This window comes from Helicoverpa armigera, chromosome 18 (genome assembly GCF_030705265.1).
Source record: "Helicoverpa armigera isolate CAAS_96S chromosome 18, ASM3070526v1, whole genome shotgun sequence".
Lineage (NCBI taxonomy): Eukaryota > Metazoa > Arthropoda > Insecta > Lepidoptera > Noctuidae > Helicoverpa > Helicoverpa armigera.
The window spans coordinates 47,874-75,162 of NC_087137.1; the positions used below are offsets into that span (position 1 = coordinate 47,874).

Consider the following 27,289-nt stretch of genomic DNA (forward strand, 5'->3'; position numbering starts at 1 on the left):
GTTTTGTTTTACCAACTTTCCAGAAAAATAAGGTTCTCAAGTCAACCACGTATTACATGTCCATTTATGCTTATAATTAAGTTTAGGTTTCTGAGATAATGGTAATAGCGTTCAGGACAAATTTCAGCTACAGCGGCTGTTCTCAAATAGATTATTCAAATACGCAGGACACATACAGTGTACAAGCATTTGCGTAGACACAGGTGCAGGAAAGCGAGGTGGGGATGTGCTGTCAGTGACACACTGGAATCAAATAAAAGCCACAATCGACGACCGCCGAAAGTACATAAACTTTGCCAATTACACAAATTGCTCGTCGCTCATTACCGTGGAGCCCGCGGGCAGCACCCCTGCCCCGTCACCCTCGTCCCTCTGCCCCGCTCGTCCGCGTCGCATCAGTATTCATTAAAAGCGCAATTAGCGGAGTGCATAGCCCCTCGCGAAGGCGCGCCGCTCCTCTCAAAGTGAAACATTACGAAAATGTCATTCGTCAAAATTTCCCCGAAGACTGTCGGGTCCGGGCGAGCTGGCGGCCGGGCGGCGCTCCCCCCCCTCCCTCCCGGGCCCGGGCGCGTGCGGGGGCGAGGGTTGCACTCCGGCAGTGGCGAGCGTCCGCCCTCGCAGCTCGCGCGCCTCGCGCCGCCTCCCGACGCTCCGCGCCGCACTCGCGACAAACTTTCGCCGCGACTAGTGAAGTGCTGGGAAACGAACGAAACTCGTGTCTCATTCGAACTAATTGGAAGAAGTGTAACTGTAATCAGTGGTGGTGTACGTGCGTAATAGTGTACTTGGATATATTCTACTAGAATAGTGGTAACAGGTAATAAGGACCAATGTTCTTAAAAATTTGGGGCAAACCTGTAAAAAAATATATTATGAAGTTTTTTTTTACTTATTTTCAGGCTGCATTGGCCCACAGATAATACTTTCATACATATTATTATTAATTGAAAGACTTACATACATATTACATTTTACAAAATTATGAAGTTAATATTGTTAATATGAACTCGAATTTTCGGCTCGTCGTTTTGAGCTGGTGCGAGTTGAGCTCCACACGCTAATGCCGTGGTACGATTGGCGCCCACCGTGGGCCCGGCGGCGCGCGCTGCTCTGGCGCCGGTGGTCGTGTGCTGTCTGTTCACCGACGCAGCGGCATCAACAATGTTCCAGTCATTAATCAGTGGGAAGGAATCTGGACTGTTTTAGGTAGATGGTTGACGAGGTGCCTTACACGTACGTAGCTCGTTATATTTGGCGGGACTATTGAACCCTAACACAGGGCAACTTTTTTTGGTTAGCAGCGGTGAGGAGTGTCGGACTCTTACTGACTAAAAACCGTCATGTTCCGTCATTGGCCTTTTATGTACCAGGGCTGCGGTATCTCTTTCGAACAACCCGCAGAACACAGGGCAACTGAAATAATATTAATCACCAAAATTAATAATACTACTCATGTGTAGATTGAGTGGCATAGATGCAAGAAGTTGAAACGTTAGTAGATATCGTATTCGCACTCTATAAGGGTATGTTATCATTCGTGTAGGTATCTTAGAAGAGGTAAAACGTGTACAAAAAATAAAACACTTTGCAAATACTTGGTTTTAAGGACTTTGTATTTGTTTTAATGGGTTTTTAAAGACTGGAATATATTACTAGCGTCTAAAGGATGAGAGTAGCTTGCGTAAGGTGTGATGCTAAAAAAAGATTATTCTAATTAGTCCGCAGTTTAGGTAGGCCAAAAATATTGGACAATATAATTTGGTTTATTTTGACAGTACATTAAATATTTAGTAAGAATTAATGCAACAAATACTGAGAGTTAAGGCCCGTGACGTCACGTCTATGTATTTGTACTTACAAGTGACGTAACTCAAAATTCAATCGTGTTGTATCTCGCTGTTATTTGTTTGTGGGAGAAAACAAAAAATATATGCCCATTATTTTAGGGTTATCTAAAAGACGGACCAATTACTTTTTTCCAGTCCTCATGAACTATTGTTAAGAAAAAGGTTTAACATTGAGTTGGACTAACTCTTCGTAGAAAGTTCGTGAATGTTTTTATAAGTTTTCGATATAACTAATAATGCAGTACTTAGTGATAACTTATCAATGTATCATTTTAATGCATATTCACCTGGGGCCTGATTCTCCTAAGTTAATAATGTCAAAATTGAATAGAAATTGAATCGCAATAGCAGTTTTAACTATATCGAGCATTGTGTTACTAATATAAGACCAATCGTACTCCAACGACATTCGATTGGTTTGCAATTGGTGTGCCGTTTTGGTGATTTTGGTCTATACGGTAGTTTGTTCTATAATCAAATTGCAATCGTAAATCATTTGCAGACAAGATGATTCATTATTAAATGACAGAAAAGGATAAAAACGTTTATATCAAAGAAAAAATAGCGAAAAAAAATATGCGGAACGCCACATACGCTTCAATCGTAATTGAGTCGTGATTGGATCTCAGTCGAACTTGAATCGTATGCCGCTTAAGTAAAATTAGGAGAATCGGGCCCAAGATCTAACTGAAATGAATGACACCTACGACCTATTTTTGTAAGTTAATCACGCACGTCCTGGACACTACTCAAATCAAATCTAATGGTTTATTTGTGAAACACGGGTATGGTACAAAGATCTTAAAAATATACAATTGTTCATGCCGTGATCTGCCACATGGGGCAAACAAATATGGTACTTACTCCTGAATAACCTCGCTGAATTTGGGTTCTATAGCATTTACAAAGGATTTACATGAGTAAAATACTTCTTTATACTTTAGACTTTTATTTTAGACTTTCAAATTACTCAAACTATACTGAAATCTCAAAATATCTATTTATATATTGTATAAAAGAAAGTCGTGTTAGTACACATTTTATAATTCAAGAGTGGCTGAACCGTTTAAGTTAAAAATAAGAGGGAAGGTAGCTTGGACCCGGGAGAAGGATATAATATGCTAGTTTTTATCACCATCCGGGTCGTCATCCAGGACGCGGGTGAAATCGCGGGCAGAAGCTAGTCTTATATGATCTTTCAATATTGACAGTTTCCCACACAAAAATATACTCTTCTTACATAATGAGATATGGTAGATAAGGAACTTAAAAAAACAATTTGTTTGCATTAATTTCCGTAATTTGGGGACTTTACAATTAAATGAAAAAAATAAACAATAATTATAAAATTCAACAAAATTGCAACCTCCAAAGATGCACAATGTTTCGTAGTATTTGCAGTACTAACTTATATTTTTCCACACACTCCAAAAAAATTGTCTCTTCGCACATAATACCTACTTAAGTAGCAGTCTTGCGTTTCATCTTTGGGTCACACGTGGGAACATTTAATGCCAACTTCAAGATCCACTTCAGATGTGTTTGGTAGATCTTCACTTATCACGAAAAAAATATTATATGTAAGTATAGACTATCGAGAACTTCTCAAAGTTTTTTATAGGTCTTTACAAAGACTGGAGAATACGGCAAAAAATCTGAAATTCATAATCCGTAATCAGCAATCTACGTTAAGACAGAAGTGATTACTGTAACGACGCATTGAATTATGTATAAACTAGCTTCTGCCAGCGGTTTCACCCGCATTCCGTGGGAACTACTTCCCGTACCGGGATAAAAAGTAGCCTATAGCCTTCCTCGATAAATGGGCTATCTAACACTAAAAGAAATTTTCAAATCGGACCAGTAGTTCCTGAGATTAGCGCGTTCAAACTAACAAACTCTTCAGCTTTATAATATTAGTATAGATAATATTTAGCTTCGAAAATACGGTGTCTCTCTAAAACGACTAGTAATTTCTCAGATATTGTGATGCTTTGTGAGGATTTGCCACGGAACAAATTAATTTGGAACCTTTTGACTATTACACATTAAATTCAGTAAACGTTACCGATAAATATAAGTGGACAAGAATGTACAAATTACAACCGGAACCTAAAGCTAAGCATGGTTTTCTCCGAGGCACGGAGCGAGTGATCCAGTCCCACGCACACAGACGGTGAGACGCCGGCGAGCACGCGGCGCGCACTCCGCACGCACACGCTGCGCGCTGTTCTGTATCACATCGGAAGATATCACTTTGTTAACAAGCTTATCGATAAATATTGGACGATACGTACCGACATGATGTACTTGTGCTCGGGAGCACACGAGCCGATAACATGCTTCACACTGGGACCTGTGGAACATTCTGACACAAGCAGCTTTTATTTACATGCGTTATGAGCTTTCCTAACCATATTACACTAATTAATATTTTTGAGGTAGTAATGTGTTTGGTGTTTTATGGTGATTTCATGATTAGAATAAGTTACAATGGATCAATAGCTAAGAGAAAACAAGTCGACAGACGTCTTGTTGAGCTTTCCAAAGGTTAAGGGCAGGCAAAGGCAAGCTAAGCAAACCGTATAGTTATTTTACACTTTCACATGTCTGAGATGTATTCTTATTATTATGAGTTATACAAGTTAGTACATACTATTGTTGTACAAGTTAGTACAGTGAACATCCAACGCACACAAGCCAGCCCGGTGTCGGTGGCGGAGGATGATCACTCGCTGGAGCTGCAAACGTTTTCCCGCATCTGCTTAGTGCTAATGGTTGTAAATCAGTTGAAGTGGCGCTCGAGTGCCACTCGATGCGCGCGACTCAAGCGATAAGACACACAGTGACTTCCCAATTCTTTATATAAATGATCATCGATTACTTAACATAGCTTTCTGTAGGCGCTGATAGGTTTTCGATGTTAAGCCTAAGGGTCTTAAGTCGTCGTCGTCGTAGTTTTTAGAGACTAATATAATTTAGTTAGTAATTTAGTTAATAATTTAGCCGTGTAGCGACGGCTTAAGAATACACATGTCGCTACCCCTTCTTCCAGTGGGTGTCGTAGAAGTCGACTAATGGAGTAAAAAATGCACCGAACACCGTGCGAGAGAAGGAAAACTCGAAAAAAAAACCCTCTATCAACCCGTCTGGCCAGCGTGATAGCAGTAGGCTAAATTCCTCTATGTGCAGAACCATAAAGCCACGGCCCCTAGTTCCCGGCAGTCCCGTTATTCCCGGTCACGGTGGCGACCGTGGTTACGGCGGGACAGGGGGTGCGAAGAATCTCCGGGTTACGGGAGGCCACCAAACTAAACTGACTCTGGCGACGTACAACGGCCGCACGCTACGGCTTGACTCGCATCTGGCGCAACTCGAGGTGGAACTTGGGAAGATTAGGTGGCACATATTAGGGTTATGTGAAGTTCGAAGAGGGGGAGGACACCATAACCCTCGAATCAGGTCACCTAATGTACTTCCGAGAGGGAGACCAACAATCCCAAGGTGGCGTTGGGTTTCTGGTTAATAAGTCCCTAGCTGATAACGTGGTGGAGGTGTCTAGTGTGTCGAACAGGGTAGCGTACCTTATCATAAAGCTCACCGACAGGTATAGCCTCAAGGTAGTGCAAGTGTACGCACCGACCTCGACACATTCAGACGATGAAGTGGAGGATATGTTTGATGATATATCAAGGGCCCTCCACTTCACTACAAAGACCCATTACACCGTTGTCATGGGGGACTTTAACGCTAAAGTGGGAGTACAGATTTGCGGCGAATCGGCAGTAGGATCCCATGGATTTGGAAGCAGGAATCATAGGGGGCAAATGCTCGTCAACTTCCTAGAACGCGAGGGGCTCTTTTTGATGAACTCCTTTTCAAAAGCAGCCCCAAAGGAAGTGGACGTGGCAAAGCCCCGATACTATGACTAAAAATGAGATTGACTTCATCATGACGAACAAGAAGCACATATTCAGAGACGTCTCCGTGATCAATAGGTTTAATACCGGGAGTGATCACCGACTTGTCCGAGGCTCTCTGAATATCAACTTCAAGGCTGAACGTTTCCGTCTGATGAAGGCCAGGCTCCGACCAACACTGCTCCAAACCATGACAGGATCTGAAACGTTCCAGTCAAATTTGGAGAACCGATTTGCCGCCGTGGAAACTACAACAGACGTTAACCAGAACCACGAATATGTGGTTCGGATCCTCAGGAGGAAGGTTCGAGATTCTGTAACATGCAGCGTAAGGGCAAGAAATCAAAGCTTTCGGAAGAGACATTAGGGCTTATGAAGAAACGACGTGAAAACCCGCCTGTCACTTCGTCAGCTCAGCGGGCTCTAAACCAAGAGATCAACAAGCACGTACGACGCGACCTCCGGTGCTCCAATACTCTGGACATTGAAAGAGCAATTGAGCTGAATCGGGGTCAAAGGTGTTCGTACAATCTCTTGGAAGAAGCCACTTGACGAAGCTGACCACAACAAGTGGAGAAGTCGTTTCTTCGGTGCCGGCAGTCCTTTCGGAAGTGGAAAATTTCTATGGCCGGTTATACGCATCGCATGCATCTCGACCTGATCCCGGAAATGAGGATTCTAGAGCCACATTAACACGCCATTTCACCGAAGACCTGGCAGAAGTCAGCAGTGGCGAGATCGAGATCGCTCTGAGACAGCTCAAAATGGAAAAGCCCCTGGCGAGGATGGCATTACAACAGAGCTTTTAAAGCAGGAGGCAAGCCCGTACTGGGGAGCTCCAGAAGCTTTTAATGCCGTCCTCTTTGAAGGAGAACTCCAGAGGCGTGGAGTAGGAGTGTTGTCGTCCTGTTCTTCAAAAGGGAGACAAAACCCAGTTGAAGAACTATCGACCCATTTCCCTAAGCCACGTATATAAGCTGTTCTCAAGAGTGATCACGAACCGACTTGCGCGAAGACTCGACGAATTCCAACCACCGGAGCAGGCTGGGTTTCGGAGCGGATACGGCACCATAGACCACATCCACACAGTGCGGCAGATTATACAGAAGACCGAAGAGTATAATCAGCCCCTGTGTCTAGCATTTGTGGACTATGAGAAGGCCTTTGACTCGGTTGAAATCTGGTCTGTTCTGGAGTCCCTGCAGCGTTGTCAAGTAGATTGGCGATACATCCAAGTGATGAGATGTCTCTACGAAGCCGCTACAATGTCCGTCCAAGTACAGAATCAGCAAACAAGGCCCATACCGTTGCATCGAGGAGTGAGACAAGGGGATGTTATTTCCCGAAACTGTTCACTAATGCAATGGAGGATATGTTCAAGACGCTGAACTGGAAAGGACGCGGCATCAACATCAATGGCGAACACATCTCTCACTTGAGATTTGCTGACGATATCGTCATCATGGCGGAAACGCTGCAGGACCTACAACAGATGCTGAACGACTTGGCTGAATCTTCTCTACGCATCGGCCTACGGATGAACTTGGACAAAACCAAGGTCATGTTCAATGAACATGTTCTACCGGAACCGATTGCGATACACGGCGCCGTTCTCGAAGTTGTTCGGAAATATGTATACCTCGGGCAGACATTGCAGTTAGGTAGAAACAACTTTGAGGACGAGGTGAATAGGAGAATTCAGTTGGGTTGGGCTGCATTTGGGAAGCTACGTCGAGTCCTAACATCGTCGATCCCACAGTGCCTAAAGACAAAAGTCTTCAATCAGTGCGTCCTACCTGTCATGACCTACGGAGCCGAAACGTGGACACTGACGGTACGGCTGGTCCACAAGTTTAAAGTCGCTCAGCGGGCTATGGAAAGAGCTATGCTCGGCGTTTCTCTGAGGGATCGCATCAGAAATGAGGTAATCCGTCAGAGAACCAAGGTCATCGACATAGCCTACCGAATCAGCAAGCTGAAGTGGCAGTGGGCTGGCCATATTAGCCGAAGAACCGATAACCGTTGGGGTAAACGAGTTCTAGAGTGGAGACCACGCCTCGGCAAACGTAGTGTAGGACGTCCTCAGGCACGGTGGAGTGATGACTTGCGCAAGACGGCTGGCAGGAGCTGGATGCGAGAAGCCGAAAATAGATCTCAGTGGCGTGCACTTGGAGAGGCCTATGTCCAGCAGTGGACTGCGATAGGCTGATGATGATGATGATAATTTAGTTATCTCACTTGTTGTTGATAATGCCTAATCACCACATTTGACTTATACCAATTTTATGGTCTACTATTATGTACTTGGAAGTTTTTCTGCTGTGTTGTTTTGTACGTTGTGTGTGTGGAACTGCAACGTCTATAATATACGATACGATTACGTTTTTGTTAATTTTGTCTTTTAAAGTGATGTCCGTTATTGTAATGAACCGTTTTGTTCGGAGCTGTTGGTGGTCGCGGGTTCTTTCACTTGATCTCGTGTGCCACCATGACACTTTCATAATATTCTTACCAGGCTATAATGTCCCACTGCTGGGCAAAAGGCGAGATGCTTTTGCTTTGCATCTCGCTTCCATACTTCCTGAATATACCTGATCCTTCCTGGGACTTGTAAATCAAACGACGGACAATTTAAGATAGGCACTGTTTATTACGGCACACTCGCTGACGCGCATAACATTATACACATAGATACTTACCATGACCCTACAGAGGTAATGTTGCATCTTAATTTTCTTTGTTGAGGGTAACTTAATATAAGACGATTTAACGAGGTTTTTCCTGCATTTACAGTTACTGCAGTGTTATCTGTACGTATTTACTAATACTAGCCGTTTGCCCGTGGTTTCACCCACGTCCCGTGGGAACTACTGCCCGTACTGGATAATGTCAAATTGGTTGAGTGGTTTCGGAGCCTTAAGGTTAAGGGTTTTTGTTTCTTTGTGGTGCTGCAGTATCCTTGAGTTATATTTTGTACTGGAAGTAGTTCCTCCGGGACGTGGGTATCTACACATTAATCACGCAACTTGCAATAAATTATCTACTGAGCTGATATCGACACATCAATAACTATGATTTGATGTTTAGGGGCAATGCTAAGATAAGATCGATAAAATCATTATTGTATTGGCACATTGGTATCTGACCGTAGATAAGTTTGGTATCATAACATTACGTTTTGTGATTAGTAAGTGCTGAGTGTATGTTTATGCAACAACAGCGAGGCGTCGATAACGCCGTGCACCTGTGATACACTCGGCGTCAGTGCGCGCGGTGCACTCGGGCGCACTCCGCACATCGGCTCAGTAGTCGTGCTGCTCATGTTAATGCATGTTGAAAGCGTTAATGTTAAGCTTTTTAACACGCTTTTATTAGGTGGACCTGTATGTAACTATGTAAGAAAATCTTGGAATAATTTGACCACTTCCCGGTCTTCGATTAGAATGAAATTTTGCACACGTTCTGAGTTCTGATGACAATGCATGATTAACTTGACGTACTTGCTTTTTGGTATCCACCTCCATGATATGGGCATCAAATGAAAGGGTTTGCTCTCAGGAATATGATAAAAATATTCACGTGTCTTAAATCCAATATGGCGGACGTCCAAGATGGTGGACAGGCTATTTGAAATGCATCCCCATGATATGGGTATTGAATGAATAAATCCGAAATGGCGGCCTACATTAAGTTTGAATAAGTCTAAAACGTATAAAATAATAGTTAAAAAATATATAAAAAAAACACGCTTTAAGCACGCACTAAAAATTACAAAATAATTTGGACATTGTGTCTAAAAAGAGTAAAGATTGCATAAACGCTTTTTAAACTATTTGTTTTTGCTAATAAAATGCCTGAGCCTATTGAAATGTTTTTAAGTAGAAGGTTACCGATATGTTTCATACTCACCAGAAATAGTTTTCTGGGGACGCGGATTATACCGCGACCAAACAGATACCACGTATTTAATAAAATACTTTAATGTAAGCAAGTTATCGGGGTTTTTTATATTTTTGTATTTTTGCTCTCAAAATCTTGAGATCTCAGTTAAGGTATAACTGAAAAGCCGGAAAGAGGTGTAAAAACCTCGGTTAACACAATCTTTAAGTAGGCTGATAGTTGGTTTGGGCTCATAAGTCATTATGAAGATGAATCATAGTATACACATTACTATCTATCCTTATCTATTACAAAGACTAGATATTGAGCCGGTATCCGACCGACTGAAAAAGGGTCATTGAAATCATGATTTTCTTTAAAAAAAAACGCCAATCATTGGGTCAACTGTCTGCTGACTGCCTGCAGTGTGTGATTACTGTTACCGTGGGTTTTGGCAAGCTAGCTAATGTATTGTGAACTACACATTTTGGCGCCAACTTATAGCGACAATAATCCTAGCAAGACTATCGAAATACATAAATTTATATATTAGAGAAAAACTACATAAGTTGTATTGCAAACAACATAACAATGTTCAAAACTGTGGTCAGTAAACCCTCTCGCGTTGGCTTGTGCCGCTCAGGTGTCGGCGATGTGAGCCGCCGCAGCGATGAGCGCGCGGCACTGAGCGTGGCGCGGCGCTACTGTGGCGCGACAGTGGCGCGACTACGGCGCGACTGCAGCGTGACATGGCGGACGACAACACTATCATCGAGGGAACTGTCAAGTTCCGTGATGGGAAGAAGGTAAGCTTGTGGGGCGCAGTGGCACGCGGCGGGCTCACTGTCACAACTACTATAGCACTCGTATGTTGTCCGCAGTGGAAGTCGCGGTGGTGCGTCATGCGCAAGCTGTCGCCGGTCGCAGGTGAGCCCCTCACTCTTCACGGTTCCTCTTCCCGGCCATAACACTAGGAGGTGGTGAAAGGGGGACTTTTTGTGGGTGCTGTCAGATATTATTTGACGTGAAAAAGTGCTAATTTAATTAGACTTCCAACCAATGAAATCGACTAGACTCGAGAACTGTTCTCACGGAACTGACGAAATGTCACTGCCTTGGGAGGACCAAACCTTTAATTCAGCTACTACTAACTACTACAACAAGTGACTACTTTCACTTAATTTCTGAAAAGTATACGAAAATATAAGAGGGCACCCTGAGTTATTGAATGAACTGATGAAAGGATATGAGTGGTTTAATGCTTGCAGTAGATACTACACATACACGTTATGCTAGTGAGAGCGTGTCGCGATGTGTGTCACGCTGTGTCGCGATGCGTGTGGCGCGTCTCGCTTTACGACTGCGCAGTTAGTCTCGCGCCTCGTGTGCACTTCCGGCGTCTTATAGCCCATAAATCTGATTGAACATTGATGAAAGCGTGTGCCCACAATGTAAATAAACTGACAAGACTAAGTTCCTATCAATATTTTAAAGAACCAAAATGCTACATAAGGTTATTACCTCCTATTAGTAGTGTTTCAAAGTCTTGATACATACTTGCATGAGATCGGTTCGTGTGCGAGTTCACTAGCAGGGCGGCCGGTTTCACAGTACTGTGTGGCCGCCGTCACGCTGGCAGGCGTAGGGAGTCAGGGGCACGCCGCTCCGCGCCGACTACAAAGGATTCCATGCTTATTTTCGACTCCATAAAATACGAAGAATGTAAGTAGATCGGTCGCGAGCGCCCTTTATTGCCCGCAATCGATACGTTGAAATGTTACGATCCGTGCGCTTTCTGCCGGCTTAAAGTGCAATACGTTCGGGAATTTAAACAATATTAGAGCCCCTTAGTGACATTTGACTTGAAATATCATATTCTAGGCTGTGTTTACTTAAAAAAGTTGAACTATGTTGACAGAAAATTCACAAACAAAATCATCTACGCATAATAAAAATATTGATTAGTTAGATTTCAGTTAAGACAGGGAAGCAGTCACTTAGATTGCAATTGATCAGGTATCTTCCTCATAATAAACTCTAGCCATGCTTAGGAACAGGTCAAATCTTCCCAATTTTCCAAAGTAGCTAAAATATTGAGGATCATGAGAGCCAAAAAATCTACTGAAGACTGTTAGGAGAAACTTGATGGTGTTCCAGAACATCAGTCTGCAATTAGCTATCAGAAAATCTCTGCATATCGTGAAGCAAGCTTGCGTTCTAAGGGTTTTACATCCAGAACTCTAGAGAACCTCTCAACTCAAGAATATGTCATCAATTGCACTTGAGTTCTCAGTTTATTGTTTTAATTGATGAGCATTTCCTGTTGATTTTAAAAATGAAAGATCTGGAAAACTGAAAAGTCTCGAAACGTCGTTGTGTTCCCGTCTCCGCTCGCTTAAAATCCAGATTTTTCAGCTTTTTGATAAAGATAAAGGATAAAAAGACATTTATTAAAAGTAGGTTGAAAATCAGGACTTTTCGAAAGTCAAGTTACCAGAAGACAGCCCCCAGGACGCCCGCACTTCACCACTTCATATGTGTTTTTGCTGGGAAGAAGTGGTGGAAGAAACTACCCAACAAAATGATTTCTTCGACTCCGTTATAGCTGGCATTAGGAATAGGATCCGCGTACGAAGTTGCGGGCAGAAGCTAGTCTTAAATTCTTAAAATCTTTTGCCTGCTGTCTCCCCAACTATGTTAATAAATAAACGTGTGTTCACCTATTTGTAACATCTATATACGGCTTTGACAATCGCTCTATACATGTACTTACATATGTGTTCTAAAATGCCAGACAGTGTTGTAAAGTATTTACGTTGTATGTTATACATACTAAGCCACATACAAAAACTACCTACTACTATTTAATGTGTATGACTCAGGCCCGAGTCCACCGACAACATAACCCTTCGTTTTTTTAAGACCTTTCTGTATACCTATGCTAAAAAATAAATATATTGAATTGAATTATTTTTTATTAAAATACTGTTCACTTTGTAACGTGTACGTGACAATTTTATTCATCGTGAACTGAACGCTTTAGAAAACGGACGTTTATGTTGTCAGTGAACTTGGGCCTTAGTCATACACATTAAAGGTGAACTCGCATGCGTTGTGTGCAGACTGCGTGCACCTGCAGCTGTACCGCGACTCGAAGGCGCGGTGCGCGGGCGCCGCCAGCAAGGCGTCACTGTCGCTGCAGCACTACCTGGGCAGCGAGGCGGCCTTCACGCTCGACAAGCACTCCAACACGCTGGCGCTCGTGTGCCGCGACCTGGTCGCCATCCTCGCCTTCGAGACGCGCGAGCGCCTCATCCAGTGGCAGGTACGCCCTCGCCTGCACTCCCACTCGCCCCACGCTCCACCCACTGCCCCCGAGGCCTGACGCGGCATGTTCTGGCGCAGGTGAAGGTGAGCGCCCACCTGGGCGAGCCGCGCCACTACCTCGTGCTGGTGGGAGGCGCGGGGAGCGCGACGGGCGCGGGCGGCGCCACGGGCAACAAGCGGCTGCCGGCGGGCCCGGCGCGTCTGCACCTGCACGACCGCCGCTTTGCGCTCACCGCCGGAGTGCCACCCCGGCTTCTTGGAATATGGGAGCTGCCACATCTCAGGTACTTATTTTACAGCATAATCGATCAAAAAAGTGGCAACCAAGCAAGTTATTATGTTATGTTCTGTTTTAGTTTTCAATTTTCGTCGGTACAGTAATATTTCGTATGTACACATGGCAGGCGTTATGGCGTAGTAGAAGGTCGATTTTGCTTCGAGGGAGGCTCTCACTGTGGCAAAGGCGAGGGCCTGCACGTACTCATCACCGACCAGGCGAAAGACATTGCGCGAGATTTCGACCTTGCTTCACAAGGACGACTCTCACCACGGAGGAGACCCAACACTTTCAAGAAGAACGAGGGTATGAGAGTTAAATTAAATACAAACTTTCTCTGCATACTTGTTTGATAACATTTACATTCAATGAAAGACCTTTTATTTCAAATTGTTTAGGTACGGATAGTCCAAATTCCCACAAAGCATACCGACCGGACACGCGGCTCTCTGAATTGAACACGATCGACCAGTCGCTGCCTCCTGGCGAGCTGCACAGCTACGAGGAGAGCGGTGAGGAGGCAGGCGCCATCTCCCCGTACTGGCCGTCTGCCGAGAGGATGCACTTCCAGGACATGGGCCACGGTGACACGGCGTCCGTCAACGAGACCGTGGAAGAGACGGCCGCGTGGGGCGGCGTCAGCAACGTCACGCTCGAGAGGTGCATGAGCTGTATCTCAAAACTTGGGGCTCTGTCGCGATCTTCCACTGCCGCGCTTACCCCTGGCGCGAAACACTTCAACCCTGCGTGGACCATGGAACCTGTACACGAAACCCTCCCCACCGAAACCAAAGAGCTCACTCAACATTGTGATATTGTACCTAGTGCAACTGATAAGACTGAGGACGTATGCCGCTGCCCCGGCCGAGGGGACCGGCCGCCGGAGAGACCCCCCAAGCCCACCCGCCTAGAGCTCAACCTGAGCCGCAAGCCAGTGCCGCCGTGTCGCTGCTCACACAGTGTTCCCGATGACAAACCCAGCAGAGTTGGGCCCTATGAAAACTACGATGTGCCCAAACTTTCCTACCAAGAGGTATGTCCTTCTATTACATAGCTATAGAAAAGTTTAATTAGGTATAATTCAATGTTATTTTGTATAGTTTATAACTGTCACCGCATCCTGGTCAGGCATATTATAATAGTAGTTTCCGCCCGCGTCAAGTTGGTTTATATCGCGTTTCCAAAAGAACTCTTGAAAAGTCCGGGATAAAAACTAACATATGTTCTTTCTCAAGGACAACTCTATCTCTGTCATCAATGTATCAAATTTTATTAAAATCAGTTCAGTGGTTTAGACGTGAAAGCTTAACAGACAGACAGACAGAGTAACTTTCGCATTTATAATATTAGTAGGGATTGTAATGTTAACAAAACATTAGAAAGATATAACGCAACATTTGAAAGTGTGAGTTCGTCACGTCAAAGTAAGGCTTGTACTCAAAAGTGACGTAACACAAAATTCAGTTGTCTTGTATCTTCGTTCTTATTTGTTTGGGAGAGAAAATAAAATATAGAATGTCCATTATTTTTAGGGTTATCTAAAGGGAGTTTTGTTTCACTTTAGTTTTCATTAACTTTGCATATTAATACATTAATTTTTATTTATTTTTTAAGGTTGATGGAGAGTATTACGATACACCTAAAAGACTCAAAGAGTGTCTCGATAGCGAATTATTTAAGGTTACTAAGAGTTCAACGTCGAATGCTGTTATACTAAAAAAACCCTGTGGATGTTTACTAAAATTTGGTAAAAGACGGAGAGAGCCGACAATCATTGACTCCGAGGACAACTTCCAGCCTGCGAACTGTCCTTGTCAGCGCGTCACTGACTGGGCAAATAACTGGATTAAGCTTCCCTATTGTAGGAAAAATACTGTTTCAAGTGACAATCTAGTTCCAAATAAAGAAAATGTAATGCCCATTAGTAGCGACCGGAGCGCCCTGTACGCCACTATTGACCTGTCTCGGAAGACCAGAAGAAAACAAAGGCCCGGCGAGCGTGACGCCGACGCCCCGCACGGCGCGCTGAGCCGCAGCCGCTCCGTCGACATCGACGACGGCCCGCTCGCCAACTACGAGAACCTTAGCTTCGCTCTGTCGCTAGAGCATTACGAGAATGCTAAAGATTTATTGCGGAAAGTTGGTGTCACGCAATCAGAACTCGACGCGATTAGTGCTAATTTAAAGCCCACATCGTTTGAACACTTAGAGTGCAAAGGCATTTGTACCAAATGTGGGCATCCACAAAAACAGCGGAAGACAGATTGTTCGATGGAGGCGCTAGCTGTTAACACAAATGATGACTATTTAATGATGGCGCCGAATGTTAGCAACAAATTAGAGCAAAGCAAACCGTTACCAGCTGGTTACACGCCAATGTCTCCAATAAGTGGTTTCGCATTCAACACTCTAAAACATCCATCCAGAAGTCCTATCAACAGGTTACTCGAAGAGAAATCAGCAAGCAACCCGACGCTGTGTGGCCCCGAGGAAAGCCGACGGACGGACACGAGTGGTAGCGAGTCCAAGTGCGCACCGCGCGCCGCACCTGACCGCCCCGATAGAATTGAATACAGGAAACGGTCTAGTTCGGCCGACTCGTCACGATTCCTCGAAGATGTAAAAGAATTCGACGGCAGTGTTGATAGTCACGGTTCGACATCTTCTATAGAAACGCTGCGTAATATTGCACTCGATGGTGAGCGGACTTCTACGCCATGTAATTGCGCAGTGGATAATAAACATTCCGACGCGGATAGTTCTGAAGCATCGAAGGGCGCACGGAGTAGGCTACCGCCAGCCAAGCGCTCCTCTTCCGTACCTGGCAAAGCCGGTGGCAACAGAGACTCGTCGAGCTCTAACGACTCCGGCGTGTCGAGCTGCTCGCTGCGGCGCGGTGAGCTGTTCGAGCTGCCGCTGACGACTGCGGCGGCGCGGCGGCACTACCGCAGCGCGCGGCGCGCCGCAGCCGGGGCCGGCGCCGCGCCGCCGCGCCGCTCGCGCTCCACCGACCCGCTGTGCGACTGCGCGCACCAGGAGCGCGTGCCGCCCAAGTCCTCATCCGCAGAGGCGGAGGTCCCTGTGCTGACCGCCAAACCTCTCAGAGGTACATTCTTTCGTATTCAGTAACTAGCTGTCTGTAGCTTGGTGGCAGAGATGCTACTCTGCTTATCAAAGCCAGATGTTCTGCCATATTATTGATTCTGGATCGTTGTCACAGGTGTAATGGACACGCACAGCACTTCGAGCGGAACGTCGGACATGTCAGACTACATCGAGACGTTATCAATATGTTCTTCGCATTCGTCCACAGACACACCTGTCACCATGAGGTAAGTAGTCCGAGCTGTAAATGAACAATAAGCCTAAAACTGTAGTGCAGTAGTCTGATGTGAGAACGTTTGGCTCGCAGGGTGATGCGGCAGACGACGAGCACGCTGCGGCCGCGCTCGGGCAAGGAGTACGGCAACCTGGACCCGCGGCTCGCGTCCGCCTACCGCGCGCCGCCCGCGCACCCGCCGCGCCTCTACTCCAACCTGCCGTAGGGCTGCCAGCCGACTGCGAACCCATCCGGACACTGCACCTTAACGAGTCGTCTGCGAGGATGTCCACGTATCGCGAGAGCCCTGGCTTTCTTAATTGCTGTGTTTCGTTAAAACTATTGTTAAACAAGTGTAGTTTTGTATTGTTGCTGTAATAATTCCGAGCAAGTGACATTATTTTACGTGTGACAAGTTAAATGTGATCCGTCCATGGTCTGTCCCCGATGCGTCGGTTTGTTTGTGCTCTGCTCTCAGTTTAAGAATTTTAGTATTCGGGACTATTGTTGTTTTAATATGTTTCCTTATATTTAAATGACTGACTCATAAGCCCGGCTGCGATGTCGTAGTCTTGCGCAAATTGCAGAGTGCCAAATGTTACGTGTCTGAGCAACACAGCGTTAGATACTTATAATGTTAGTTACCTTTAGTGGGAAACTGAACGAATTACAAGACAGGTGAAATAAAATTACTATTATTAATAAAAAAATTTGATTGAATATGGAACACGTAGGCTAGGAGGCAGTGCGGCCAGGCGTGGCGCGGGCGCTTGTCCGCCGACTACTTTGTATATACTGTAATAGTACTTCTCGTCGACTTGTTTAGAACGATGTAAATTATATATTAAATATTATTACTAAAGTAATTATTGATATATAAATTTAATCTCTACAACGACTATCTTGTCTCTACTTTGTTACGACGATGTAATATTTTGATATTCGGAGTTTATCTGAGCGTGTATGGCGCAGCGCGAGCGCTTGTCTCACTAAGCAATAAGCAGAGCAACCAGAGGTGATCCTTGTATTGTATAGTACATCTAAACTAGACTAATGTCTACTAGATACGTTATTGGCGAAAGCGCGGTTCGTCTGTATGGCGGCGCGCTGGCCCCGCGTCGGGCGGGAGCCGACCGGCGCCGAGCGGAGCCGAGCGGAGCCGAGACGCCCGTCGCGAGGCGACGCGGGGCCAGCGCGCGGGCGGGCGTTGTTGGCCCGAAGACTGGAATTGTAAGCAGGTTGTTTAGATATTACGCTAGCAATGAATTTATATTACTAAAAACTAATGTTAATAAACTTGGAATTTCTGAATAAAAACTGAATAATAAAGTTTGTTTTATTGCTTTTAAGTAATGACGTGGGAAACTCATTAGGCACCGCAACTAAGTAATTGGAGGTTGCAAATGGTGATAGTAAGTTTTGAGCTAGTGATGGTTTGAGAGACATCATTTTCATATGTGACTATAAGTTTAGGTGTGCCCATACATGTGCTTTATGTAAATATAACAAGATGAGTAAGAATGTAATCCAGTAATCAATCATGTGACAATCGTGTTTAATGCGTCCACAATAAACCTTAATCTTGAGTGCGTTGCGCAAAGATAAGATACGACAGAAGTGGCGACACCTGGCGCGCGCGCACCTGTCGCGACGCTAGCGCCGCCTGCCGGGACTCTGAGGAGGATATGTCCACAACAACCACATTTTGTTACTACCAAAATGTAGCTATTTAAATCTAAGATCGTTGCCAAATGTCAAATCGCTGATTTGACGGCTGCCTATGGTTTAGTTCTCGTTATAATTAAAAGGTGTAACCCATAAGAATTAATTAGACCCAAATTCTAAAAAACCTATATCAGTAAAGTACAAGTAAATTACACATTCATTGTTCGGTACACATATTATTCTTTAGGCATTTTCGAGTAATACTAGGTGATTATCACGGTTTCATAGTGCTTGGCATATTTTAGGTACTTCAGTCCGGAGTCCAAGTCCATATAGTGCGTCACTGAGACCGATATCGACAACTATCTTAACAATACACTTACAACATTATCTGCCTCTAATCTTTCAAATCCTGTTAGTTATTTAGCCGCTTGCGTAACACTTGTATACTTATCTACATATGACATAATTTGTCAGATGGTGCGTTAAAGTAAAGGTCACGCAGGGTGCGCAAATACTTCGTAAAGCGATAAGACAGATCTTAATCGATCAGAAACTAAAGAAACTGCTCAGAAAACTATTACAAGGACAGTCATGATGAATAGTAATGAGAAACGAAGAGAATAATGTCGATTTATACAATTTGAAAATATCGAACCGTGCAGGTGATATTTTCGCACTTGGTCGAATTTTGAATGCAGAATAGTTTATTTTATTATGTTATGTTTTAGGATTTTCCAAAACTTCTCGTATGCGATAAATTTTACATAAAACATAATCCGGGATGTGCAAACAGCATGAAGTCATCCTCCGTGCATCACGGCGCACTGACTCACGCGCAGGTGACCGACCTACCGATGATAACAAGTCGTCTTTAACTTGGGATATATAAATACTACCTAGTTATGACTCAATACACGACGCACGTGATGTCGTGTGGATGGAGATGCATCATGCTACCTGTACGAGTTATCCGTCCCACAACCGAGAACGGGCATCAAGTGACTCTCATACAAATGACGTTATCGCGGCCCCTTGCTAGGAGAAACTCATGTTCATGTTTCTAGACTTTTCAATTGAAAGATAACACAGATGCGCCGACACAGCGCACAGTACTGGGCGCTAGGGTGTCGGCGTGTTACGTCCCACGCCAAAGACTTCCCATCATCCTAGACATTATGGACATCTAGTCTGGTTTCTTGCTTTCGTAACGTCGCGTTTTAGAATTTTGTTAGTGAATAGAGTAGAGAACCGTTAAATGTTTTTGACTGCTGTGGTCGTCGTTCAAGAGTGAGACTGAGCGAGGTCTCCACTCGTGGCCGGTACGACCAGGTGTGCAGTAGTCGGCGGCACATGTCGCCGCTGATACAAATCGCCTTATCACACGCTATCGGTAATCGTATTTCAATATACACCGCCCTACAGCTGTTAAAATTATCGACGAGTGGAACAACGACAATTACCTCGCGATCTATGGATATCATTACAGTAATTCCGATTAATCCGATAAGTAGCAATTTATTGAGTGTCCAAGATTGATGACTACTCAATTCAGTTCGAGGCGATGAGTATCGCGTTCAATATCAAATGTTCATATACTATGACAACAGGGTGCCGTGTCCTCAATAATATATCTTAAACTATTTTCTTTAATATTTCAAAGGCAAGTTCAATACTTGGCCTTATCTACATAACATGACATAATCGTCGCACCCCTGAAGAATGTAGCTTTTTCCTTGGGTTCACCATTTAGGCTAATTGGAAACTTAGTACCTACTAGTATTTTACATCTAGATACATTATAGGTAATATAATAGATTAGAATATATTATATTTATATAGAATATAATAATTCACTTGGTTAGCGTATGTGACCTCGACAACGCAGTACACATTGACTGGTTATCTGGAACTGTCAGACAGTACAAGCAAGCTGCAGCAGTCTGAAGCCGACTATCGACTGTAGTCGGGATCTTTGATAATCTGAACCTTCTGAAATACTGAGGACACCGGCTCAGCACGTGAATGGTTAGAATGAAAAGTTTATTTGAAACATACAAACACCCTCCTGAGTGCGTGCGGTGACGCTGCGAGCACTTCCAGCGAGCGCTGACGCCCGCTCACAGCGCTGCACGAGTGATATGAAGTCTGTTCGGTTGGAAGCGCCTGCATGCAGTTGCTCACGGAAGCCGCGCTCACACGTTACATTACGAATACATTATTTGTGAAATGATAACGTCGCGATGTTCCGTTCCGAAAATGAATTTAAAGCGGCGCGTGTGTACCACGAAGCGCACACAATAAATTAGCGAAGTGAGCGGTGCGAGCATTGTGAGCGCTGTGAGCGGTGCGAGCGCAGAGTACTGTTTAGGCTGGTCCTCATGTACGCTGCCACTTAATTTCTTTATCTCACAAAGACATTAACTTACTCGAAACACATTAAAAACTTGAATTTGTGTATATTTATATACCAATCTACGTTCTGTTAAGAAGTGTCCACTACGAGTGCTACTTCTTTACGAAAAGTATTCCACTATCAGTATGCATTAGTGTTTGTCTTATTACTCATACTTTAACTTTTTAATAGGAGAGAGGAGCGAGTGATGACGAGAGTAGCTGGAGTGACCCGTGCGACTGTCACAGTGCAGGAGTTGGGTTATTGCATTACTGCATTATTGGCATTACTGTAATAAGATTTAATGTGTTAGGGAGAATTGTTACTATACACATCATGTAGCATGGAGCGTGTTTTTGTTCCAATGATAATAATTAAGCGGAACAACTGATTTTATTTAGTGGAAAACAAAATTGCCAAGAACCGATCCTTCATAAATTTGATCAGCAGCGACGAAAAAAAAAAACAATCAAGCGTAATTGGATAGGCTTTCCTCCGACGCAACATAATTGGGTAGACGCACGCGCCTCGCGTGTTCCACGTTAAGATAAAAACAGGTAATTTATTCAAAGAGCACATTCGTCCTGAATTAATTCCTCGTCCAATCTGTATGTGTGGGGTGTCAATAAATCTAAATATTCATCAACGTGGGTCCGGCGGGTGGGGAGCGTGGGGCGGGGCGGGGAGGGGGGGGGGCGGCTCATTTAGCCGCATTAATTACCCGCGCCCTCTGCTGCACCGCTTAAACTCCTTTTAACATTCGCTACGCGTAGCTCTGTAGCACTTCGTAGTGCTCCGTAGCGCGACGTAGCGGCCTCGTAGCTCGCAACCCTATCAGTTGAAGCCTTACCTGCGATTAAACGAGGTACAAACATATCGCTATTTGTGTCGTGACGGAATTGGGCTATAACCACAAAATCTATAACTTACCCAGTCGCTACACGACTCAAAATTCAAACAAAATTTACAAACTAGGCGGGTTACCTACGTAAACTAGGTGGGTAAGTCTCATCACTAGTCATATCTGAGTTTATTTCAAGTCTGTTTTGCTCAATAGCCTCTTTTAAATTCGATTTCTTGTAGATTGTTGATATTTTTTTAACGCGTGAACAACAAACGATTCGATGCACTTACTGACATTGCCTGGTTTATGTAGTAACGAGTACAGTCGGCGGCAGTGGGCAGTACAGTCGGCAGCATATATTAAACATTCGGCCGCTGCAGAGGGCGCACGGCGGGCGGCGGCTAACGACTTCCGCTTCCGGCAGCGGCGGACACCGCTACGCGGCACGCGCTACGGGCGGCGTAGCGCTGCTACGAGCGTAGCCACTCCGCTGAATGGCCATGTCGGAATGAAAGTCGGAATTATGACTTTATTTTGTGAAATACGAGTGTTTTTATTACGTTCCTTTCCAATGTTATAACGAACAATGACGCTCTCGTGACGTCACTCTACTGTGCATGTGTGCGTGCGCTCGCGCTGGAGTTTGTGTGTTGGGATAGCGTATGTATAGCGTGATAGGTAGTGCAAGAACAATCGTGTCGAACAAATGTAATCCATCCACTAACTAGTCAAATATGATGTAAATATGGGTTAAATGTAATGTATGGGTTATCCTGAAATAAATGATTATTTATTTATTTATTTTTATTATTAAATATAAGTTTGAATAAATTGAGATATCAATTTGAAGGGCTTTTTTAAGCACGCGCGACCCCTCTGCTGTCCTAATCCACACCTAAATCTCTAAACAAAAAATCCGTCCCGCTCTCGAACCTGTCGCCTGTGAGCCGGCGCGGAGGGGGGGGGGACACTGAATATTTATGCAGCTCGCGAGTGACGCGACAACTTTCCTCCATGAATACGACAATTGAAATTACACCGAGCAACGAAACAATTTTGTTATTCAAACGCCACGGCGAGGGGGGGCGGGGCTTGCCTGAGCGGCGGGGGAGGGGAGGGGTGATCTAATCAAAACAATACGTGATTGAATACAAACAGTGCGGTAAAAACGTAAGCGATCGTGTCGGACAGTCACACAGCTAGCAAGTCAGCCACGACCGCGGGACTGTGGCGTCGAGTACCACACATCTGACTGTTTAGATCGCCTTACCTACCAGCTATATACTTTATTTTTACCCGTAATAAATAGTGCTTGCTTTTAGTAAAATCAACGAGAAAACATACTTGTTGAGTACCTGATAGTATGTACTAAAATGGCAATACTGTGTTACGTGTAGCTGCGCCGTAACATAAATATATCGGATTGATATTCTTTTTCAACTAATAAAAACAACGCGCTGCGGGTAATCTGTCTCAGTTGCACAAAGGAATAGTAACCTACATGTTGATGTCGAAAACACAACTATTTTTAATGTTATCAAAGCGGCCGTTTCTTTTGAAGCATTCTTTGGCTCGTTCAGTCGGCGGCAATCCCTTCGAGTTGAAGGGTATCCCATCATCCCTCTCGAGCTCCCCCGTGCCCCCCCTCGCCCCCCCGCGCCCCGCAGCTTATCGCGCTACAAAGCGAGAGATTGTGTGGCCGCGGGGCAGCCCCGGCACACGTCGGGGATAACAATCGAGTTCAAATAAAAACGCGACCTATTGTTTTTCACGTGAGGTGAGACGAGCCGCGACAAAACGAATAATACAACAGATCCGGCGAAACTGTTAACTAAACATACGCTGGCACACTTCAAACAGAGCTGTAGTAACACCAAGCGCTTATTATACATATCGCAAACTATTCCTACGCTTCCCGCCAATACATGTGTTAGAGTATTCGCGTGCGCACGTGTGCGTGTGTGGTCGCAAGTTTCAACTGGTGACGATTAAGGCAACGAGCGCCGCGAGACCCCCCCCCCGCGCTCCGGCCGGAGACAGCCGCGGACCGGGGCCTTCTTATAAATGTAATGTGCGACTCCATCTAGTTAACGAGTCGCAATTACACCGATACACGGATACAGGCCGCTGAGCTCGCCTGTCAGCATCCAATTAATATTAATCAAACTAACAACAGCCTGTGTACTCACTACGCACATACAATGCGGATTAATAATCACTTGAGATTAACAGATCGCTTCATGAGCAAGTTAAATAATAAATAGATAGGGACGCAAATTCGATCAGAGGAAAGCAATATTATGAGTTTATTGTCAAACATATTGTCTTGTTTCTCTCCGTACTTATTCATTATCAGGTGATCATCCGGATGAAAATTTTTCGAATCAGATCTGACTCCGCTCTGATTCTAGTAAGTCGTTTTCTAAGCAGAGTTTCATAGATGTTTGCTAATTGTCGCAATTGTCTATGCGCAGCGACATGACGACCGCACGGCACCGCCACTGATAGATCGACATTGAAGATTTGGTATTTTGTTAAGTGAATAGATATCGGACGAGGCTATAGTCCTTTGTGTACTACCACATGTATTCTCTTGTTCTTGAATGAGCACGAGCTACTTAAGGGCTGGCTCCAGGTCTGGTGAGCGCTTGTCGGCGCTTGTCTTCGCTCTCAGCAGTTAGCTAACATTGCGTACTTGTAGTTACCAACGCCTGACAGTCATTATTATTGTGAAATCTTTTGTAATAGTGGTGATTTGATAGTGTTATATCTTTTGTGAGCCATAATCTTATTACAAGAACTGTTCCTTATGTACCGGCTTCGAGTCAGTACAACAAGTAGGTAAATGACTTTAATTTTACTGAGATTTATGAGGTAGTTGTAAAAACCACCTATTGAATTATGTGCAATAAAAATAAAGCAGATATTACCACTCTGTAATGTTTTTGAAGATAAAATTAACAAAAGTCATTGTCATAATCAATGTTATGATCATAACAATGACTATAATACATTTAATTTACATTTATTGGCGATAATCTGAATAATTGGTCGATATGATTGATGTCCGCTACTGATGATGATGATGTCCTCCTAGCCGATTATCGGCTACGGCGGCTGTTCTCATGTAAGGCGATTAGATTTAGGGTTGTCCCTACATTAGACAACTGCGCAAGGCATGTTATAGTGCACGAGCATTTGCGCCGGACTGACATTTACGTGCTCTCCGATGCACGGGTGAATCCATCACCAACTTCCAGGCTCCGGGCTGCTTTGTGATAGTTTTAAGTAGGCAAGACCAACGACGCAGTCATGTCAGTGTCTGCTACTTTTATACATGTTCTTCCTCCCAGCCTTTTTCCCAAACTATGATGGGGTCGGCTTACTATTATACATGTCACCACAAAATAACAAGATGCGTAAGTTTATTTTCCTAGGAAAACTATTGGTTGTCGGCGCCGCACGCTCACTGGTGGAACAATGCCGTCTGCCTTAGTTATATATTTTTTTATAAATACATTAAATCTTAAAATAAGAAAATCCCAATTCCCCAATTTTAAGTAGATTTAGGGCGTTCTAAACAATTTGAAGTAAGTAGAAGTCGTGCCGCTCAACGGACAGAAAGGTTATACTCCGCAGAACTCCATCAAATGTAAATCGTTCGGAGGGACAGAGTGAGCAGCGGGATCAGACAACAAATAAATGTAAAGACCAATGAATAGATTAACTGCGGGTTAATATTTGACCTGAATAATTGACAAAGTTGTGGCTCCCGCGCCGCGCTGCTTACGTTGCTATAACTTATACTAACATTATTCACTCTTTGTTGTATTCCTTCGTACTGCCTGTGTAATCACCGATCATCGTCTGGTACCGGCTATACGCACGCAGGAAAATGACTTCCAACATATGATTTTTATTACTGCACAGTTCCTGAGTTGTCTGGGTATAGTGCTATATGAATGTCTTATACTATTGTAGACTGTGGATAATACAGAACTCTTTATGTATTATAGAACTATAAACGACGGCATCCAATTATAGAGACTGTCCAGTGGCAGCGAGGTGTCGCGAACCGCCAGTATGTGCCACTCGACACACTCGGCCGCTCGCTTGCTCTCATCGCTCTCGTCGATCTCTGCGCTCTCGGCGCTCGCCACACGTTTATATAAAGCCAATCTCCAGGTGGAACCCATAAGTGTTTGGTGAAGCGCAGCCAGCGCCGACCCGCCGTGATTGCAGCTTACGTCCGTCCTACCTCTATATCTACATATACGAACTTACAGTTTACCCAAATTTTCATCAGCGTATACATGAGTAATTGGTTCTTTTACCCTTTTAAAGCCAACAATAAAAATTATGTTTCGAAAATAAATTGTTTGTTATGTGTATTTCAAATTAAGGTAGTAAGAAGGTAGCATGAATGATTACCTACAGTGATTCACAGAATATAAAAGTTTAGTACAGATGTTCGATCAATTAGTTAAATTAATGAGCGCCGCTAATGGAGTAACATCAGACAAATTATTGTCGCGTCTGGAGCGAAGTATTGAAAGCGAGCGATCACTGCGGTGTTATTATTGGAGTCGTCGATGAGTGACGCGCGGGCTGCACCGAGCGCAGACTGCAGGCCTACTGTGAAGCCTCCAGCAAATACATGCAATAAGCCGCTTGACGGCATCATCATAATCTCGACACAAAGGTGTTATTTGTTGTGGTGTGTCGCCCGAGCCGGACACGGCGACGAAACGACGACGCGACGACGCGACGAGGGCGACGCGACCCGCGACCCAAATAATTTGTACACCGACTTGTTAATCCACAGACAAAAGCCTTTGATCTGAAGCACAAACTTCCGCACCTCCCCGCCCGCCCGGCGCCCTGCGGGTCCGCGATTACTGTCAGTAGGAATTCGGACGCTTTTATCTTCAAAAAGCGAACATTTTCGCAGAGTTTTTAATTGTTGTGCGATGTTGCTCGATTGATTTTGTTATCATTTGCTTACTTGAGAAAAAAATAAACTGATTTTACATTTAATTAGTAATTAAAATGCTTTTGTGTATTTTGAGCTCAAAAGTGATGAACATTATATATTTAGTAATGCTTATAAAGTTTCACCTACTAATTTACGATTTTTGGAATGAAGTTGTAGGTGTCCCTTGACATCTGTCAAGTTTTTTTTTATAAATTGCGTGATTTCTTGTGATAAAACATATTATAAGTGCACGTTTGATGTAAACACAGTTTTTCATCTGCAAGACCACGTGCTCTGGAGATACTCAACATATTTAAATTTGTGGATATTGTGAAATTCATGGACATCTCTTAGTGATGTTGTAGACTTAAACCTGCTTCTGAAATAAATGCTTACTTTGTATACTTTAGTAAATAGTAACAGCACTGGTCAACGCCGAGGTGTCAGTTAGTTAACCTCTTAATTGCGTCTCCGCCAGGAACATGTAACGTCAGCCGGCTCCGTTGGAATTACAATATTATGAGCGCTGTAAAGGCAGGAATCATTGAAAGTCCGTACCTTACGTCGAAGCGGTGTGACCTTGTCACAGTAAGTGAGTACAAGTATACAGTGACCGATGTGATACTGCGCCGCCTCACAAAGTGCATCCACTGACCGATAAGTTGCGGCCGTGCACGAGCTCTCACTGCACTCGGACAAAATTAAATAATGAATCCGCTTGTAGCCTCGACTACGAGTGCTACGAGTGCTACGAGTGCTACGAGTGCTACGAATGACCGAACGACCTTCGCGTAGCAATAAGTAAACGTTAAAATGGTATTCTCATGTCGTCACTCTG

General features: G+C 44.2%; 1 protein-coding gene across 1 annotated transcript; it reads left to right on the forward strand.

Moving 5' to 3' along the window:
* Positions 1–583: 583 nt before the first annotated feature.
* On the forward strand, positions 584–17,883 carry LOC110379596 (uncharacterized). Its single transcript, XM_049846762.2, has 10 exons — positions 584–820; positions 10,293–10,455; positions 10,531–10,576; positions 12,772–12,974; positions 13,055–13,260; positions 13,381–13,559; positions 13,652–14,286; positions 14,868–16,359; positions 16,474–16,585; positions 16,666–17,883. The coding sequence occupies exons 2-10, from the start codon at positions 10,399–10,401 to the stop codon at positions 16,796–16,798; spliced, it is 3,063 nt and encodes a 1,020-aa protein (XP_049702719.2). The 5' UTR covers positions 584–820; positions 10,293–10,398; the 3' UTR covers positions 16,799–17,883.
* Positions 17,884–27,289: the final 9,406 nt, after the last annotated feature.

What these genes read in the sequence shown, in the direction of transcription:
- LOC110379596 (XM_049846762.2), top strand. Translation starts at nt 10,399, where the DNA reads ATGGCGGACGACAACACTATCATCGAGGGAACTGTCAAGTTCCGTGAT. An exon ending in AGCGCCTCATCCAGTGGCAG is followed by an intron (nt 12,975 to 13,054) that starts GTACGCCCTCGC and finishes GTTCTGGCGCAG; the next exon opens with GTGAAGGTGAGCGCCCACCT. An exon ending in CACTTTCAAGAAGAACGAGG is followed by an intron (nt 13,560 to 13,651) that starts GTATGAGAGTTA and finishes CAAATTGTTTAG; the next exon opens with GTACGGATAGTCCAAATTCC.